Genomic DNA, 17621 nt, shown 5'->3' on the forward strand with positions numbered 1-17621 from the left:
TATTTGCTGCATTAATTCTTTGCATAAGTTTACTAAACAGCAAACAATCTATAAAAACGTTATATTATGCAAGAAGAAATCTTGAATCAACGTCGTCAATTAGGATATGAGAAACTCGTGCGACATGTACTCAAAGTCCCGGATTATTGATCTTAATGACGTCACTGGTATTCGATCGCCTGGTCCTTCAATTCTGGCTGTGAAATAGAGAATAAGTACTACTGCAACGGGGTCTCTTAAGTAGATGTGACCCTTACCATTGAGGAGAAAATCATAGAAATCGTAACAGAAAGCAGAGACATTCCAACTCTACCAGTTTACATTTCGTTAACAGAGTTAGAAAATCAACTAGTTTGTTAATATCAAGCGAAAAAAGATTCTCGAGACTTGTCTATTCCGTAAAGTACGATGCTTATTTTACCTTTACTGTTTTGCTTTCTTCTATGTACTGCAGTCACAACATCTGCAGGTGAGCATTCTATTTATTTTTTACTATGTTATTTGTCGTACTTGAATATTTTAACAAGCTATAAGATAAATTAAAAGATTGTGTTTTTTAAAAGGAAGAAGACTCAAACTGAGCTAACGATATTTAAAAAAAAATTTAAACTCAATATTACATCACCAAATTATTTAATTAGAAAGCTGCAGGTTCCTAAATCCAATACATTTATTTTTCTTCTGTCAATGTTATTACGTATCAGGACCTTCTAATCATTGTTGGTTGCGTATGTTTCAGCTCAATGTATTTGTTGTAAGACGCTTGCTTGGTGTTATCAAAGCTTTGAATACGTAACCATAGCAACAGGGTGGGTGATCGGGTGTTTGTTATGTAAAATCTTTAAATGTTTTGCAAGGTTTTCCTTGGTTGTTTTTTCTTGTTATTTTTAGAAATAATATACAAGTTTGATTTTCTAAACAAAGATAAAGATGCAGATTTCGGTGTTAAAAGTCACATTTTGTGATAGAGTGAAGTAAAATTAAATCTATCGAGTTTGTTTTTTTTACTTTAAACCTTTTTTGTCGTGATAAACCTAATAAATGCACTGAAATATTATTCGCGTGCAGTAGTTAGTTAAACATTCTAGCATTATATGTAAATAGCTGGATATTATTTACCCTAATAAGGGAAAATAAATAGTATACTGTGTTACAATATATAACTAATGCCTAAGCTACCAGTTAAGATAAAGGATCTTAAAATTTTCCAAACTAATACTGATTCATTTATTCTATTTTCATTAGAAATTGTTGAAAGATCAAATATACTATTCCGTAGTAGCGTTTGTACAATAACTTATATACCTTGTACTCTTTTCATCTTTAAACCCATGGTATTAATTTAGCTAAAACGTTTTAGAGGTAACTGCATTCGAGTGACATTAGTACCCGTGATCTCTCCATGTACTCTGGATAAATAAAAAGTTAAAAAAGCACGAAGAAATAAAAATGTAGCGTATACATATGTACGTATTATACTATAATAGAACTCTTACTTATATGATACTAAAAAAAACCTTTTATTACGCGATATGCAACCCCAAACTTCGCAACATTTTTATCTTGTGTGCATTCAGATTCACGATAGGGGTGACGATTTTTCCATTTCACGTCACGGAGAAATTTATGTTTCTCAGTTCTCCTGGTGCAGGTATGTTTTCATGAATACGTTTTATAGTTCCTATAAAATCCGGAATTTTACTTGTTTGTTTCAGAACTTCGTATAAAGCTTATTTGTATATCGTCGTCTCTAATTCTGAACTGATAAATTTGAGAGAAGATAAATAGTTAACAGCACTCTACGACAGCTCTAAAGCTACTCTTAATTGACCGAACAGTTGCATTTGATTTACACTCTTTATAGGGCACTCATGTCTCTAAAGTGCAGTAAGAGTGTGTGTGTTTTAGTGACGACGGGACGTGTACCCTGGCCGAAATAATGGAATTGTGGAATTATTTGAAAAATTACATTATTCTGACATCATGACTTTTATTGGCTAGAAATTTCATAACCTACGTTTGTTAAAACCAAACTTTACTGAGTAAACTGAACTACTGTTATTATCATTATCTAAATTTAAATTTTGTAGTTTAAATATTCGCTGCTGTTCCACTAGAGAACAACTGTTACAGTCGCTTAGCAAAAACGACAAATTATTTCCTTGTGAATAAAGTTACATTCCTGTACAAAAGTGAAATCTTGCATTGAGATAAACGTTTGATGTCTTTACGATTTTGTAAACGAATAGACGTAATATTTTATTTATTTACGTGAATTATTAATGTAAAAACCTGAAACATTTACAGTCCTCATCTGGGAATGTCACTATAGTAACTGACGTCATTAATAACATATTTATCTTAACCTCTGACATTTTTCTCTGAGTTCTACTTGACAAATCTGCTAATGTATATACTATTTTTAACCCAGTGAATATTTTTCTTCAATCTTTTTACTTTTGTCCTTTTATTATGTATATAGTTTTATGCAGTCGCGCACAAAATTGAATACGTCTTTGCAAACAATTCATTTTACTTCGTACAGCTTTATTTCGTTGCTTTACGACTAATCAGCTACAAGAAACTGATTTATTAAATACCTACACAAAATTTTAACAAAGATTCTACGAGAAATTTCGAGTTATGTTTCAAAATCTCAATGTAACGCTGTTTTCATAAACAACAAAAGACGGCCACTTTGTTACATTAGCTAAGTTAGTACAGGTCTTATAATTATGGTATCAATCCATTAGAAATATTAATCCATTAAATGATTGAATATCAGCTTTAATATTATATAAGCAACTGTTCGTTGAAAGTTAACACACATTCATTAAATGTCAAATCTTTAATTAATCCTTAATGAACTTCGAAAACGGGCTGACAGTTTCACAGGCGATTCACTAATTTGATACCAAAAGTTGGCATGGCATGACATGGCCTGGTGGTTAGGCCTGTGGGTTGTAGGCTCGCATCTCATCACCACAACCTGTGTTACGGTATGACGTTCATTCTCTCTATTCGATTAGATTAGCCCAAGAGTTTGCAACTGCTTTACTCAATTATGAGGCCTTACATAACCTGCTTCTTTCTCTATCGCTCAAGCTTAATATCGGAAAACTTACTTTTTTGCTTTCATGCAAAGAAAAATCCCACGGGAAATTTCGTTACTCTTTAAATTTAAGGTCCTCAACTTATCATTTGAGGAGAATAATTAAGAGACAAGTGTATGCAAGTAACCACTTTTCTCACGTTTTGTTGTCATGTGCAAAATAACATTCATTGTCGTTACGAGTAATAAAATGAAAAGCAAACTTTTTCTTACAATGAACAATATCATTGACCGATTTGTGATATTGTTTCAGACTGTTTTACTAGTATTGGCTGGTGTGTATTAGTTTCAGATTAAGAAACTACTACTACCCATAACGTCAGACTATTATTCTACCACAGGTCTGTTTGTGGTAATTTCATATAATACATTAACACTAGCCAGTTAGTGATAGTTTCACACTGAAACACTGTTATTGATCTGTTTGTAACAGTTTCAGATTGATATACAACCACTAGCCGCTTTATAATAGCTTCAGACTGATTAAAATACAAATCTGATATACATAGAACCAAATAAAATAGTTGTCTGTCGATTTCTGGTCAACATAACATCCGGTTATAAGTTAACACAGCAATATATATATATAGAAATGTTTTTTTAAACAGAGATATTGCAAAAATGGAATAATGCTAAAAGTCACAGCATATAGCGAGTACTTAATTTGTGTGTCTTAAGCAGTCTTGTTTTTATTGCGGAAATAGACAACTTTTTTATTGTTTAACTAACATAAAATTTGGTTGCTCTTGTTTGACCGAATATTTAGATTTGAAATTCATCCATATAACTTATTCACGATGTCACAGTGCAAAGTATAATTTTTTTCTTCGGTAATATGATATGAATGATGGTTGAGCGACATTAATGTGTCATTCTGTGACGCCAACCATTGGGCCACGTTCAGTCTAAGAATGTTATCATACTTTTTGTTACGAGCATATTGTATAGTTTATAATGGTATAACCATTTTTTATTATTTTGTACTCTAACCGTTGACTTTGTCATTTATCATCTACTATAGTGCTACATTTATGGCATTTTTAGTATGTCTTAAAGTATTTATAATGAAACGTCATCTTTATATCTTTAAGGTATTTAAGGTATTCAAGTTGAATTTATGATGATGTAATACAGCTGCGAAATGAATTATATGTAAGTACGGTAGTCTTTTTATAAACTATAGCATTCCTCACAGATATATAGATTAATAGTTCATTTTAAGTAAACAGTCAGAAGATCGGAGCTACATAAACTAAGGTATTTTTTAAGTTATGGAGATATACAGAGTGAATGACATGTTCGTTGTTGAATATAAAACTGCATATTTTGTTATTTGTCTGGAAACATCGCAATGATCGAACCGCAAAATTTTAACACTAAAGTAAACTGAATGAGATATAACTTAACTTTGTTCCAACGCATGTTTATGATCAGTGCACTTTTAATAGATAAAAATGTTTAAAAGTTTTATAAATAAGATTTTAAACTCTGTTTAATGCTGTTTTTATATTAAAAATTAAACACAAACACATAACAAAAACTATTGTTTTCAGTCATTTTAGAAAGTACAATAAAAACAATGAATTATGACCGTTATAATTTTGTATAGTGTTTTTTTTCAAGTTTTATTATCTTAAACATAACAAATAAAGAACTGTACAAGATTAGATTGCCTGAATGTATGAAATACAAATAAATGACTATATGAAATATTTATAACTATTTATAAGGAATATGAACAATTATTCCCACTTAATGTCAAATAAGCATAAAATAATCTAAATTATTACAAAAACTGTGATAATTTCATCACAAATTCGAATAAAGAATATACTTTATTGAAATATTTGAAAAATGTTGAAAAACAAACAATTAGATTATGTTTAATTTATACCACTAAAAAAAATAAAATATTCCCTTTGTTGGTTTCACCCTATTATTCTTTTAGAATTTTGTTTTAAATCGTGAAAAGTTTAAAACATGCATTTTCTCTAACTTTAACATCAATAACTACATTAGTTACATTGAATGCCTTGTTATACTCCACTGAATAATAATTTAAACCTATTTCTACATCACCTATTATTTTTTCTTTCAGTGGATTGTAAAGTAATCCAAATAGAAGAGTTTAAAAACGTAAAAGTTGTCCAGAAACGTGTAGACGTTAAACTTCTATGAATAGCCTATGTAAATGTTCATCATTTTGTTTTTGTCGTTGTTGCTGTAGAAGTATGTAAACCATACAATTATTATAATTCTTATTACTGGTAGAACAATGAAAGTTATTCGAATACTATGAAAACAGGAAATTTCCATTCTGTTTCGAGAGTATTTGGTGAATCCATCATATACTTTTTATCTGTTGTATGCATTTGCTATCTGTCTAAGATTAAATAAAAACAATTTAGGTTTGAAGTTTTAAATGTTTATTTTTCAAAACCTAAAGTCGACCTTTAAGTATGATATTGTTTCCCTAGAATATTTGAACAAAGAGCTCAAAATAAAGTTGTTTACTTTGTGTCTGCGCCTCTTATCTCTGCTCTCTCCAACGAAACATTAAACGCTGAACACTGCTTGTTATGAAAACTGGCCTGTAGAAATTTATTACAATATTAGTCTGTAGCTCGTAGTTCTACCGTGAGCTATGAAGCTGATACCGAAGTCGCTTTAATGAGGTTTCACCTATGGCATTTTGTTTTCAATTAGTATCACATGAACTTGGACGTCATTACATTAAAGGCAGGAAATTATTATCTAGCTTTAGCCTATATAAGCAATGATGGTTTTAGCTGATATCTGTTTTTGTATCTTCTCCGTCTTCTAACTTATTTGATCGTATTCTATAATTATGGAATTACCACATAACGAAAATAATAATGATGATTTACTTAGTATACTGGTCACAGGTAAATCATATTTTTTTCTTAATAACTTTCCTAAAGAAACGTCCATGTGGTAATTTTAATATAATAAACCTGAATGAACAACTCTCCAGTAGCACAGTGGTATGTCTGCGAATTTATACCGCTAGAAATTGGGTTTCTATACCCGTCGTGGGCAGAGCATAGATAATCCATTGTGTAGCTTTGTGCTTCAAACAAACCTTAATGAACAAGTGAAAATGAATTAAGAACATCTGATTTTAATGATATACCTTATTACTTTCCTCTCTTAGCTTTATACTATTTATTTTAGTGTTGTTTAAAAATTTCAAAATGTTTGTCACGTGATAAACGAGCAAATTGTGTACTACTAATTATTATAACGTATGCTTAGTCTTTGTTGATATGTTTTTACCGTAATCCTGTTGACTAAAAAGACAAATTATCAACTTAGAATTAAGATTAAGTACTAGTATTTAATATCATTAAACACTGCATTTAAATAATAATAGACGTTTCTTCCGACATCCTAGGTGTCTCTAGTAACGAAGGAAATGTTTCAGGAAGTATCGAGGTAAGTTTATAAAAAATTTTGAAAGATATCGAATTATCAATAAAATGTAAAATGTACAAGAAAACCGTAAACATGTTCACGCCTGTTTCTTTAAGTCATAAAACATTACCTTCATGGCAATTAATCTAGTCATATATGGAATCCTAATAACTCGAATTGTTTTAGCAAATTGTTCTAAGTTATTTTAAAGTCGGAAAAACCTTTACTTTATTAATAAATTCAATTATTGGACAGAAATGCTGTAAAAAACCGAGTTACCGCCCAACTGAACACCAGGGAAATGGGAGTAATATCAAAGAAAAGGACATTCTTCAGAAAAACATTCAAATCATTGTCAAAATGTCCGGATTTTTAAAAACGACTGTGGTGTTTTTCTAACATAAACTAAACTCAATTTTCTATGAAACTAAGTAATGTTCTTCTGGGGAATTGTTGTTGTTTTGAATTAAGCACAAAGCTACACAGTCTATGTGTGTTCTGCCCACAACGGGTATCGAACCCGGTTTTAGCACTGTAAATCCACAGACATACTACTGTGCCACTGGGGTACCTTCGGGAAAATAGTATTATTTTTCTTCCAAAAATTCCTTGGAAAAACTATAACATACAATGCTGTAGTTCGCTAGAAATCGTTCTATTCCTTTAATCAGACTCGTTTAAAAAGACATTACAATCATAACGTTTTTTATCTAATTAAATCCTTTAAATTTCGTTACTTGTTCAAAGATAACAATTAAGAATTATTTACATATCCAAAGCTCTTAATGTCCTTACGCTAATTCAACAGAATTTATTTGTTTGTTTGTTTCTGAATTTCGCGCAAAGCTACACGAGGGCTATCTGCGCTAGTCGTCCCTAATTTAGCAGTGTAAGACTAGAGGAAAGGCAGCTAGTCATCACAACTCACCGCCAACTCATGGGCTACTTTTTCACCAACAAATAGTGGGATTGACCTTCAAATTATAACGCCCCTACGGTTGAAAGGTCGAGCACGTTTGTTGCAATAGGGATTCGAACCCCCAACCCTCAGGTTACTAGTCAAGTGTCACCTGGCCATACCAGACCAACAGAATTTACCAGACTTACGTCCTTTATGCACAATTCACTTTATCTTCCTTAATCAGTTAATGTCTTAAATTAGTTTAAGGGATATTCCACAATGACAAATTTTATATATCTAAGATTTCTTAATTTTACGAGGTTACTCCAACAGAATGTCTCAACGTCAGTTCCTTTATCTTAACCCCTTAAATCACCTGTTGCTTCAAGGGTGTGTGTATCATTACGATGTATACTATGTAATCGAATCTCTTAACTTCCCTAGCTTAGAATATACAGGCGCTACTTTATTTACTTAACTATATCTCGTGAGCTTCTTGTATTACATCAACAGATTGCGATTTAAAAATTCCTTTATTTCCAGTTTTTAATTCAACTAGTACGGAATCAGATCATAAATCTTCATTTATTTGCAAGTTTCAAATGCAGCCAAAACATTACTGAAAAAAACAAACGCTTCTGTTTGTTGTTCTAGATTTCGTTTAAATCAAACAATGGTTAGGCATACTTATAACAAATTAAACCTTTTTAGTTCTGTTGTTCGCCATTTAACTATAATCTCTTTTTCCTTCAAATGAAGTTATATTTTCTCTTTTCCTTAAAATACCTAGTTGATCATTCTCTTCGTAGCCTCTTTATGATTATCAAATTTCTTATTAACTTGTTATGCAGACAATAATTTAATTACCACAATCAAATTTGATGAGGAATAAGATGTATTTACCAATTCCTTTTCGTTAAAGGACAAATTACGACCTAAATCACTAGGTGATTTCCAGAAGAACTACCCCCTGGTATTTACCAAAAAGCCTTCGTTACTCCTGACAGAAGCCCTAGATATGTTACGTCGGGCTAAAGATATCAAAGAAAAACAGTGGATAGAAACTTATGTACACCATTTAGGGCGTCTGGCTGCTGAGATGGAACAATCGTCCACTTCTCGGCATAAGCCTAATTTATTTTTTCAGAAAGATTACGTTGCACAACCCCCACCTCACAGCGCTATCTGGACTCGACACAACGATCTTCTAGGAGGACATAACGTTGATATTTCAAACACAAAAATTAAATCCATCAACAAGGCACCAAAACCTTTGAAATCCATGGGGGAGAATGACGAGTTAGTCCAGCAACTTCATAGTCAGCCTATAAATTCCAAAATGACTTTCAGCATTACCCCGGTTACATCACAAGTTCCCCTGCAGGGACTGACTATCAAAACTGCAGCTGCGTCTTCACCAGTTCCTGCACTATCGACGAACATTGGTATTCAGAACTCACAATCAAAGGTAGGAAACTGTAACCCTCTTGTTGACTACACAGTTAAAAGAGTAACGTGTGGGGGATGTTTTTTACTCTTTATTAAGCTATGCAAAAATGGAATTAGGGGTAGGGAAGCAGGGACGACGTCAATGTATGCTTAACAGAATGGTGGGTATAGATATCATTGTGCATTGCAAAAGGAAGGGTATTTGGGGAATGGATCTTTCATCCCTCAAAGCTCTATCTTCCACAATAATATTTATTTGTGAAGGTTTGTGTGTGTAAATTTCTTCATTTGTTTCTAGACACCTAGAGTTCAGGTACCGTCACCATGTCATATTTTAACACTTGCCGCAGATACCCAAGTTTTGAAAGTATCGCTGTATCTGGTGTCTCTTACTACATAAGTCGAACGGTTTGTCATTTTGATAAGACCATCGGCTCAAAGTGTCTCTTTTGCATTAAAGATGCTTGATAAGTATTACGTGTTATGGAATAGGTTTAACCTGTTTAGATTTAACCCCTCAGTAATTGAGACACCCCGCACGTCCGTAAGATTTTTTCAAAACTCTAGGTACCTAGCCTTATACGCGAGTAGCTTAATCATTTTAAGTACTTTACGTAAATAACACCGCCGTTATATGTCATAAACTTTGTGTTTTCAAATACGAAATACCACACCAAAATATATATTTCGTACGCAAAGTACGAGTTATCTCCTACTTTATATTATATTCCTATGCGTTTAGCTATAAATTAAAATTGCTTTAAAATAAAAGTATACTGATTAATAATTGTAATATTCCAATCTAATTTCTACAATAAGTTAACGATAACTAATTAATAATATACGATTAATATTAATAATTAATAATGACTTAATGATATTAATAAGAAGTAATAATGATTTTTAATCATAATAATTGTAAGATTAATAATGATATAAGATTATGATTGTAAGTAAAAATTATTTTTCATACGTCCATCACTTAAAATGAATTTTATTTCAAAATTGTTTAGAACTTTACTTGTTTTCTGTTTTTCGTTCTTTTAGGTTTTGTAATATTTTAGTATTGTAATTCATTTTCATGTCTCATTACAGTTTGTTTAACATTTATGTCTTTTGCATTTTTTTCTCTATATTTTAGTTGGCTCTTCGTAAAAAACTCCTCAAACAAATTTTAAAGAAGGTAAGTTAACGAATAATATTTAAAAAAAATAATGGCTTAATATACTAAAAATAACACTTCGTTAAGTCCGACTGTGTATTTAAGTAAGCCAGTTAAAAGTTGCGTACATCACTCGTATTTTGAAATTATAACTAACTACCAAATAAAACAATAAGGCGATCGTAAATAGCAATGCCCAGCATGACCACGTGGTTAGAATGCTCGACTCATAATTTGAGGGTCGCGGTTCGAATCCCCATCACACCAAACATGCCTGTCTATGAGCCGTCTGGGTATTATAATGTGATGGTCAATCCGACTATTAGTTGGTAAAAGAGAAGCCCAAGACTTAGCAATGGGTGGTGATGACTAGCTGCCTTCCTCTAGTCTTACACTGCTAAATTAGGGACGGCTAGCGCAGATTGCCCTCGAGTAGCTTTGTGCGAAATTCAAAATAAACAATTACCTCCAGTAGATGATTAAAAAGTCGTTTGAAGTTAGTTATCAGTTATCGGTAAACAAGAGCTTACAATTACAGAGTCATTTTTGATACAAGCTCATTGTTTAAAACATTAATATTCAGAAAGTTTGTTTAGTTACTGTTCCTTCTTCCATGTAAAATATACATATTGCACTTTCGTTAAATGTTTAAAGAATTCCCAACTAAACTTTAATTTGATATAAAATTTATTTAATAACTATAACATAACGTAAAAAAAAAAAGCAAAGAGATAGAGCTTATTGAATAAACATAATACTTCACATGTAATTAGGAGCTTTTATTACGTACTTAAGATCCATTCTCGCAATAATGGTGCAAGCTATTCATTTTAAGCCTTTTCGTGGCTTATCAGAAGTTTCGATAAACTCAAAGTAATAAAACCTTCAAACTTAGACTCTTGATGGCAAGGAATAGTTGGAGGAATAGTGTTGTTTGCACTTTGTCCACAATTCCTCCAGTAAACAAATTCAGGATATAACAGTTCATTACGCAGTTGTCTTACGAATAGGGCGAACATTTCAGAAGAATTCATAACGTGAAACAGTGACTAATACAAAATTGTATTCTGGGGTAAAAGTCATAATTGTCACAATTGTCTTACGAATACGATAAAAACTTCCGAAGAATACATAAGATGAAATAGTGAGTAATACAAAATAGCATTCCTCATTTAAAAGTCATATGTGCATTTATTATAGAAATAAGATTTTATAAATATTGAAGCAAACGTTAGAAAATAATAATAGTTAAAATTATATTTATATGAAACTAACTGTCCGTTAATTAATACCGTACCTTTCCAGATTATGCAGGCGATTGTTTGCAAATATTTTAGGATTAAATAGTCACCAAATTTCATAGTTTGTTTGAAATTACGAGTCGAGTGCCCTAACTACGCATAATCGAATTTAATAGTAGTCACCTCTTTTGTTGTTATTTTCTCAGAAATTATATCTATTATTATAATTTTTACTGGATTAGGTACTATATACTCTTTGGTGTTAGGCACTGTTGATCAAAAACAAAGAGTGTCCTTCTGACGCCCTTAATAAGTCAATGTTAATTGATGTATGTAGTTTAAATTTCCGCACTCTCCCCTTTATTATCTATTAACATATATTAAAATACTTCTTCATGTGTCTATTACGGAGATGACGTGTGCGCACATGCGTATTCGGATAGTAAGGTGTGCGCAAAAGATCATAGAGGACACAAAATTGAGTATTATTATAATGCATTAGAAGAGAAACCTGCAAGATTAGTGTCTTTATTGCGATAATACTTCTTTAAATGCAGAATTTCTAAAATAATACAAAAGATTTCTAACCGTAGACACCGAAATTTTGTCATACTATAACTGCTGTCGATGCATCTTAAAAGTATGTACAGTAAACATCTTACCTAGAGAACAGTGCAAGTGTCCGCCTGCGCCAGAGGGATGGAAATCATAATGAACCAGTCACTACAACTTGTCTATGAACGAAGGAGTAGCAAAAAGGTGGATGTAAATATTCTGTATTACCCAATTAATACAACATTAAAAGTTCAAAGTCTTCAAAAAGGTCTGACGTTAGATTGTGGATTAACATTATACGTGTATTTATAGATTGTATTAAGTACAGTATAGTTAAGTCCTAATTTAGCTAATGTAAAACACGTACACCGTAGAATGTTAATTTATCTCTTTATCAATAACATTAGTTAAAGATTTTATAAAGTACAATCTAAATACAAGTAGGCCTGTAGATTCCGTAGTCTAAGATTACATTTCGTTTGTATTGTCCTAGAAATCTTGTATTTAAAGAAATACTGTTGCATTAAAAATAATAATTTGACAGCAAACGTTTTGCAGGTCTATGCTAGTGGAATTATATTTGGACAAACAAATATCTGCATCTGAAGCCTGGGTTTGAAGATATAAGGACAAAGTATTGTCTTGTAGTTGGCTTATAGGGAATGCTAATCAGATGGTTCAAGGCCTGTGTCTCTTTTTCCTGCACGTACATACTCTGCATTTTAGGGCTGTAGGTGCACTATGACAGTGACAGTAAAATCTCACTGTTTAGTCAGACAACAGTAGTCCAGTAGTCAGCAGTGGGTGCTGTTGAATAACTGTTTTCCTTCTATACACTACTAGTTCACAATAAGAGATGGCTATGCACATTTAGTAATTGTGCAACTTTGCGCGAAAATAAAAACAAGGTAACTGAAGGTATTTTTCACCTCTTCACGGTTAAAAGGAATTTGAAAATAAAAAACAAATTTCTAATTGAGTTACTTGTATAAAAAATTTAGGCCTATTGGTTTTCCAATATTTCGTCGGCTTTCGGAGTTTAAACCGCAACTTTCAAAAACAATAAGAATATACTTAAAAAAAAAAAGAGATAAATGATTATCTAACTGCTATGTTTTCGCTTATTGCACGTGCAGCTATTACAAAATCTATTTTAAGTAATAACACACATGAAAATTAACGATTTTCTACTTCTAATCATCTACAACGTAAGGAAAATTATCTTTAAAGCCACATCTATTTCACTCTTGGTACAGCAAACCAGCCTGTTCATTATATGGTAGTGTTGTACAACAAGTAATCTATAAGTTGAAAACTTTTACAATATATCAGTTAAAAATAAACAGTAATCTTTACTTGTTAAAACCAATTCCGTTGGACAAGATAGCACATAAGGTGTTATCAGTTAGTAAAAGGAATCCACCGAACTCAATTTTGATTACAAACATTGCTAGCGTAAGTAAAGTTTCAGAATAAACAAGTGGCTTGTTTAGGTTATGTAAATTACATTTTGCGATGCTGAAGTATCAGAACTAACTGTTTTCGTTTAGCCTTATATATTTAGTTTTTCTGCCTTCGTGCGTTCTAAGTAACAGCTTTAACGTTCCTTTGTAATCAAAGCACATGAATCTATTTCTTCGCAGTAACTTTAAAAGTTAGTAATTGCATGTTTATTCCAAAGAATGCATGGTAATTACTAGAATCTTCGCCATACTTGATTAATCCATTAGTGCTTACTTATCCTATCACTTTAAATTGTATTCGAGACTGCTGAGACATTCATTTGTTGTTAACATACAATTTAGATCCATTTGTTGGAGAAACTTGGAGGAGCCAAAGAAGATGTGTTAACAATACTGAAGCGAGATGAGGAATATTTGGACGGTTAGTTTACATTATGTATTTCCTTTATTTGTTGATTTTTCTGTGAAACAAACCGTAAGCAAATTTATTAATTCAGTTTTTCGATTTTTATCATAGTTATTCCCCTTTGCAGTTTGAACTCCTAAATTATATTTCAGAAATATTTATATTGAGATGAATGGTATCGTACTTCAACACTAAACTACAGAACAATACAGGAGCTAGGATGAGAGGTATGTGGATCACTGATACTGCTGTTATCTGGAACACTTTCTGGTTCCTTTTTCTTTATTTTCAATCAAAGAACTTAGGACTAACGATATAAATTAGATTGTGCTGTAGATCACATCTGTTTTGTGAGAATTCAGTCCAAGAAGCATTTTACTACGTGTTACTGCTTGTCATTTGATGCTCTGTGGTACATTAGTGTGTAAGAAAACACTGGAAAAATACCATTCACGTGAATATACTTAAATATTGTAAATATAACTTGATCAGTGTAGTTTGACATCGTCTAATGAAATTAAGATATGATAATAATGAAAACGGATTAAGCCAAAACAAAATGGCCCGAAATAAATACATCCAAATAAAGCCTGTGATAAAACTTTATCTTACTTACAAATGCAGAATTGAATACCAACAAATTATTTTATAATATTCTATTAGTGGAATATAATTTGAAAATTCTCTATTGATGAACCACGAAAATATTAGTCTAAAGTGGGCCTAAGATGTAACATGTTCGTGGTTTATCAATACAGACATCTTTCCAAACAAACTTATCTGAAAAGTAAAATGTATTTTACATTTTGTCATTATTTAGTAACATGTTACTTTTTCTAATTTCTCTATAACGGAAAAAAATAGTGAAGAATATTAATAAATCAGTATTTCAGTTTTCAAAGAATGTTTTATTTTTTGTTGTTGAAAAACTCTAGCTGTAGCGATTAATTATTTAACTAATTTAGTTTACCTTAATTATTGTATGTATTTAATTGAATTTCATTACGTGCCGTGTTGTTATCTGTGAACATATTTTCTGAATAACTTATGAAGTAAGTTTTAAAAAAATTAATGACTTTCTCTAAAAACATTAAACATTTTCACATACTTTATATATTTTCATACACTCTACACTGCAGATTGTTAAGATGTCTGTTAAAATATTTCAGTAATCTTAACAGATAAGGGTAATCCAATTCATTTAAAAATACAAATATTTGCAACTAATATAAAGTGTTTATTGCTATAGCTTTGAGAAATTGGACATGAAACTTTGAATTGATTAAAATAGTTTAGTTATGTGCTGTATTCGTGCTTTCAATCTGAGTTGTTGGCCCTAAGCATCCACAATAATCAACTATATGTGTCGTAATATATTGGTATTAAGCCTATTATAATTTTAACAATAAACTTATTTATTCAGTTCCTTAGGGTTTATCAATAAGAAGAGTGTATAATAATATTTCAATCATGTTTGCCACATCCATTGCTGACGACTCATTTTGCTCAATGTAGAGCTCCTCAATCCGGCTGGGATAAAACAATCACAGTAATTGTCGGAAAACTATTTATATGAACCACGTGTTACAACAAGATGGTAAAGCGTGATTATAATTAACTGTAATTGTCACAAGACGATTGTTGACTTCTGTATTGAACAAAACTCGGTAGATGTAAGTATGTTTGAAATACTGTTATACATTCTTCAACTTTGTGAAAATTCCTAAGAGACTGAATGAAAAACATAGTATTTAAAATATAGCATAATAAAATAAGGCAATAATACTAATGTCGTATGAGAAGTAAAATTATTCATAATAATAACTCCCCATCTTAGAAAAGAATTTCACGCCATTGCAACTGTTATCATCCAAAATGTCCCCAGTTTGCGGACGTACCATGCTTGAAACCATGTTTCGATACCCGTGGTGAGCAGAGCACAGATAGCCCTTTCTGTAGCTTTGTGTTTAACTTCAAATAAACAAATCGTCCAAAAGAATGTTTGATTTCATTTTGGATAACTCTTAATATATCAGATCATTTTAATGAGAACTATTCTATAAATAAATGCTAAGATCCAAATGTACTTAAATGCAAATATGTCAGTTACATAATAAGTAAATTTTTATATCTTCTTATTGTATGGCTTACAAACTTAGTGAATCCCGTAATTTTAATAACAAATTGTATTGTTAGGAAAAATAACTTATAAAATGTTGAGATAAATGCTATAACGATATTTTAAAAAATATGAAGCAGAGGTACATAATAAATATGTTTCTTATAGATCCGGAAGAAGTAAAAGATATGACTATTGAAGAGGGGGCAGCTGAAGGGGAACTAGCAGAAAATGATATTATCGAAAACTTAAGAACGATAGCTCCTTCCGCTGATGACCTTCCTGCTGATGACCAGGAGGACTTATTTATGAAATCAGGAGAGCCGTCGGGAAGCACCAAAGAAGTACCAATCCCAGTCCTACAGAAGGAAGGATTGGGAAACGAGCAAGATGACTCAAGCTACTTTGTAGACGAACAGGCAATTCCAGCCGTACGAAACGATGGGTTGAACAATGAACAAGATGACATGACAAGGGAGAAGACAGTCACAGCCGTACGAAAAGGTGAGATGAAAAATGAACATGACGATGTGGGGTATAAAATAGACGAAATGGTAATCCCAGCCATACGAAACGATGAACTGAATAACGAACAAGATGACATAAGCTATAACACAGGAAAGAAGGCAATCCCATCCGTAAGAAACGGTGGGATGAAGAATGAACAAGAAAGGCTGAGATATAAGATAAAAGAGAAGACAATCCCAATCATACAAGATGATGAGTTAAAGAAAGAACGAGATAAACTGAGCTATAAGATAGACAATAAGATAATCACACCTGTAATAAGCGATGAGAGGAAGAATGAACAAGATTATACGAGCTATAATATGGCTAAAAATAGAGCTTCAGTTATACGAAACGACGAACTTGAGAAGAAAGAGGATAACGAGAACTATAAGATTGATGACGAACTTGTTCGACAACTGGAGGAAGAAAAATTCATTATAATCTCTACCACAAGTCCCCTTGTTGGTGACCCTAACGAATACATGAAAACAGACCCTGAAATGAGAAAAATTTCAAATGGTGTACCAGCAGAAAATGAACGCACTCCTCAAAAAGAATCTACAAGAAAGAATGATTTAGAGCAAATGCTGAAAAGGTTAAGTGAAGATGTGGCCAGGCATGTTATGAAATGAAGAGCGAATGACAGCAGTAAATAGTGAAAGTGTTTGTGAATGGTAGTGTGTTTAACGGTTAGCAGAGGTAAATGTACGTATAGAAACTTTCGTCTTAGGTAGCTATATCTATTAAAGAACAGAGTTCATTCATGAGTTTAATTCCTCCTAAGGATGAGAAACCGAAGCATATTTAGATAGATATCTTAGGTACACGTTTCTTTTAATCCATGTTACATGTTCATATGGCACCAGTAAAATCTGACTTAACTGGAAAAACATTTTGCTGTTGCACTTGTTAAGGTTTATGAGCACAACGAATTTCATAGTGTACACAATTCATTAATCTGTGTGGTTTGAATTGTTTATTTTATTTGGTATTTACACTGCATGATTACCTGTCGCATTCCCATTGAAATCTTTATTTATTAATTCCAGTTTTATTTATATACAAAAACACTTAATGGTATTTCCTTCAATAGGAGGTATACTGTAAACTAGCCTGAAGGTTTTAAGCACCTTTCTTTTAAATTTTTTTATCGACTTTCACAAAATGGAACTTCTAGACAAAACCAAACGAAAATCAATATCTATTATCTAATTTAATTAACCCTATAAATTTAGGAACAGCCAAGATTTAGTATCGTACAACATAAG

General features: G+C 31.8%; 1 protein-coding gene across 1 annotated transcript; it reads left to right on the forward strand.

The window, feature by feature from the left end:
- The first annotated feature begins 187 nt into the window (after positions 1–187).
- LOC143232795 (uncharacterized) lies at positions 188–17363 on the forward strand. The gene is made up of 6 exons (XM_076468657.1): positions 188–469; positions 6528–6568; positions 8371–8916; positions 10039–10080; positions 13661–13739; positions 16012–17363. The coding sequence occupies exons 1-6, from the start codon at positions 409–411 to the stop codon at positions 16983–16985; spliced, it is 1743 nt and encodes a 580-aa protein (XP_076324772.1). The 5' UTR covers positions 188–408; the 3' UTR covers positions 16986–17363.
- The last annotated feature ends 258 nt before the right edge of the window (positions 17364–17621 follow it).

This window comes from Tachypleus tridentatus, chromosome 11 (assembly GCF_004210375.1).
Source record: "Tachypleus tridentatus isolate NWPU-2018 chromosome 11, ASM421037v1, whole genome shotgun sequence".
NCBI lineage: Eukaryota > Metazoa > Arthropoda > Merostomata > Xiphosura > Limulidae > Tachypleus > Tachypleus tridentatus.